We start from the raw sequence: 3,674 nt of genomic DNA on the forward strand, positions 1-3,674 counted from the left end.
TATTTGGAAGGTTCTTTAACTTAGATGTTGAAGTGGATGAGGGACAAGGATTCCTCAGGTATGCAGTTAGTGGTGAAAGACATGGAAAATGGGAAAAGACAATGCACTTTTCAGTGTTGTTAAAAAATAATTAAATTGTTCTTGACTCTGAAGACATATGCATTCAGGATATGTGGCTCCTCAGGATTGAAGAGTATGGAGAGTTTGCACAAGCTTCCTTCTTCCCTGCCTATATCCCTAGTGGGCCATCATGTTGTCCCAGTCTGGGAGAAGGTGTACTTGTACCTACCTGCCTCCTGACTGAGCAAACCTCATGCTGCTCTGTGGCTCAAGAGCACTCATGTGTAGAACCTCTTTTGGTGATGACTACTGGCACCACAGCTGCAGAGCATTCCTCAATGGTCTCCTATGAGTCCCTAAAATGTGCACATCTCCTGAATAAGCACCTCTGCTGCTTTTCTTTTCAATAGCTTTATTGGGATATAAATTACACATTCTACATTTTCTCCCCTTTAAAGTTTTCTGTAGCTTTTAATATAGTCACAAAGTTGTACAGCCATCATAATCAAATTTAAAACATTTCATTATCCAAAAGATATCCTGTACCTCTTGACTGCCACCTCTCTTTTCCCTCATACTGTTTGCCCTACAGATCTAGGAAATCCCCAATATATTTTCTGTGTCTATGGATTAGCTTATTCCGGACATTTCATATGAATAGAATCATACAATACATGATCCAATGGACTGTCTCCTTTCCCTGGTTATAGAGTTTTGAGGTTCATCCATGTTGTAGCAGATATCAGCATTGTATTTCTTTTTCCTGACCAATACTGTTCTCTTGAGTGGATAGATCACTTTTGTTTATCCATTGGTCAGCTGGTGGATAATCGTGTTAATTCCACCTGAGGGGGTATTATAAATAATGCTGCCATGAACATTTGCATGAAGGATTTTTTTAAATTTTTTTAATTATTTTTAATGTTTATTTATTTTTGAGAGAGAGAGAGAGAGAGAGAGAGAGAGAAAGCACAGCCAGGAGAGGGACAGAGAGAGAGACACACACAGGACCTGAAGCAGGATGCAGGCTCTGATCTGTCAGCCCAGAACCTGATGCAGGGCTAGACCTCATGAACCAGGAGGTCATGACCTGAGCTGAAGTTGGACACTTAACCAACTGAGCCACCCAGGTGCCCTTGCAAGCAGGTTTTAAATAGATGTATGTTGTCACTGCTCTTGGGTATACACTTGGCAATGGAATTGTTAGATAATTTGGTAACTCTATTTAAATTTTATTATCAGTTTTATTGAAAAGTAAATGACATACAACACTGTTGAATTTAAGGCATACAACATGATGAGTTGATTTACATATATTGTGAAATGATTATCACAATAGGTTCACTTAACATTTATCATCTCACTTAAATACAATAAAAAATCAAAGAAATAAAGGGGTGCCTGGGTGGCTCAGTTGGTTGGGCATCCTACTCTTGACTTCAACTCAGGTCATGATCTCATGGTTCATGAGACTGAGACCTGCATGGAGGTCTGTGCTGACCACATGGAGACTGCTTGGGATTCTCTCTCTCCCTCTCTCTCTACACCCCTGCCCCCATTACTCCCTCTCTCTCCTTCTCTCAAGATAAATAATCATTTTTAAGAGAGAAAAATTCTCCTTATGATGGAAACTCTTAGGATTCATTCATTAACAACTTTCCTATAAATCATACAGAAGTGTTATCTAGTCATCAGGTTGTACACTACATCCCTTTTATCTTATAACTGAAATCTTGTAGCTTTTGATCACTTCTTCCAACTGCCCCTCTTCTCACCCTCTGCCTCTGTCTCTCCACAAGTCTGTTCTCTTTTCCATGAATTTATTTTTAGATTTCACACATGAGTTCGAACATACAGTATTTGTGTCACTGTCTGATTTATTTTACTCAGCATGATGCTTTCAAGGTCCATCCATGTTGCCACAAACAGTAGAATTTCTCCACTTTCTATGGTTGACAAATATGTTTAAATTTTTGACAAACTATAAAACATTTTGCAGAGACTTGTTATTTCTAATCTAAATGCCTTTGTAGTGAATTGGGTGTGGATCTGACATCCTCAGTTTGGGGTACCAAAACTGATGATTCTTCTGCTGTGCTCTGTACCTGGCCCTCCTAACTCCCATGTTCTTCCTATTTCTGCAGGTCACTCCACTTCTTAGTGACATGACACAGCCCACCCCATCCCTTCATACCCCATTACGTACATCCTTCACCTCTGCTGTGCAATACAATATGAGCTGGAGCTTCTTACCTAAGGAGACTGCCTTAAACATAGAAAAGGCTGTGAGAGAAGGGAAGTTGCTGGAGGTGGTCTCTGTGGTCAGGGGAACTCTGGAGAGAGCATCCAGATCCCCAGTGAACATTGCTGTAACTGGAGACTCCGGCAATGGTATGTCTTCCTTCATCAATGCACTACGGGGAATTGGGCATGAGGATGAAGCATCAGCCCCCACTGGGGTGGTGAGGACCACCCAGATTCCCATTTGCTACTCTTCTTCCCTCTTTCCCAATGTGGTGCTGTGGGATCTGCCTGGCACAGGGGCTGCCACCCAAAGCCTGGAGAACTATATGGAGGAGATGCAGTTTAGCCAGTATGACTTCTTCATCATTATTGCATCTGAACAGTTCAGCATGAATCTCGTGAAACTTGCTAAAACCATTCAGGGCATGGGAAAGAGGTTCTACATCATCTGGACCAAGCTGGACAGGGACCTCAGCACAACTACCCTCTCAGAGGAAGGACTCCTGCAGAATATCCGAGAGAATATCCAGGAAACTCTCCAGAAGGAGAGAGTGCATGAACCCATCACATTCCTGGTCTCCAGCTTTGACCCCTTATCGCATGATTTCCCAGAGCTTAGGAACATCTTGCACAAAGACGTCTCTGACATCAGGTACCATGGTCCTCTAGAGAATCTGTCCCACACTTATAAGAAGGTCATTAATGACAAAGTGACCATTTTGCAGGAGAAAATAGCCTCCAAGTCTTTCCAGGACTCCCTTGGCATCTGGAATGCAGATGATCTGGAGGAGTGTCTGAATGCCTACCACTTGTTCTTTGGTGTGGATGATGTATCTCTCCAGCAGATGGCTCAGTGCATGGGGAACCCCACGGAGGAATACAGGGCCATTATGAAATCTAGGAATCTGCAGACTGTCCTCAGAGGGGACTGGGAATTATCTTGCATGAACTGTAATACAGCCTCTTACTTATATTCAATTTTGAGATACATCCCACTGTTAGGTAATGCTATTATCAACTGCCTGAGAAAGTGGATACACAGACTTCTCCTTGAGATAGTTGCTGAGGATACCAGGGCCATACTGAAGAAAATCCTGACAGACTCCATCATCTGAAGAGGCGACTTCTCATCAGCTACTTCTAGAGGAAAGTCAGGACATCTGGGGTCCTCTCCTCATACTGTACCCTTTCTGAATTCTCAATTGAGCTCAACACTTCCACTTTCATTGGTACGAAGTTCCTTGAAGTAAATGAACTGACTTGCTCATTTTGAACCCATGTCAGGAAACCCCAATATGTGTTCTACTTCTTGTATTTATTAAATTAGTTTGTATCTGAAGGTGGAAGAAAATATATGCTCAGTGTGACAT

General features: G+C 42.1%; 1 protein-coding gene across 1 annotated transcript; it reads left to right on the forward strand.

Moving 5' to 3' along the window:
- The first annotated feature begins 2,204 nt into the window (after positions 1–2,204).
- IRGM (immunity related GTPase M) lies at positions 2,205–3,419 on the forward strand. Its single transcript, XM_040454330.1, has one exon. It carries the CDS (start codon positions 2,226–2,228, stop codon positions 3,417–3,419), a length of 1,194 nt encoding a protein of 397 aa, XP_040310264.1. The 5' UTR covers positions 2,205–2,225.
- The last annotated feature ends 255 nt before the right edge of the window (positions 3,420–3,674 follow it).

Source organism: Herpailurus yagouaroundi, unplaced genomic scaffold (genome assembly GCF_014898765.1).
Source record: "Herpailurus yagouaroundi ecotype Mexico unplaced genomic scaffold, PumYag 212, whole genome shotgun sequence".
NCBI classification, from domain to species: Eukaryota; Metazoa; Chordata; class Mammalia; order Carnivora; family Felidae; genus Herpailurus; species Herpailurus yagouaroundi.

Bases quoted from the DNA above. Each gene is read 5' to 3' on its own strand.
- IRGM (XM_040454330.1), top strand. From the start codon at position 2,226: ATGACACAGCCCACCCCATCCCTTCATACCCCATTACGTACATCCTTC.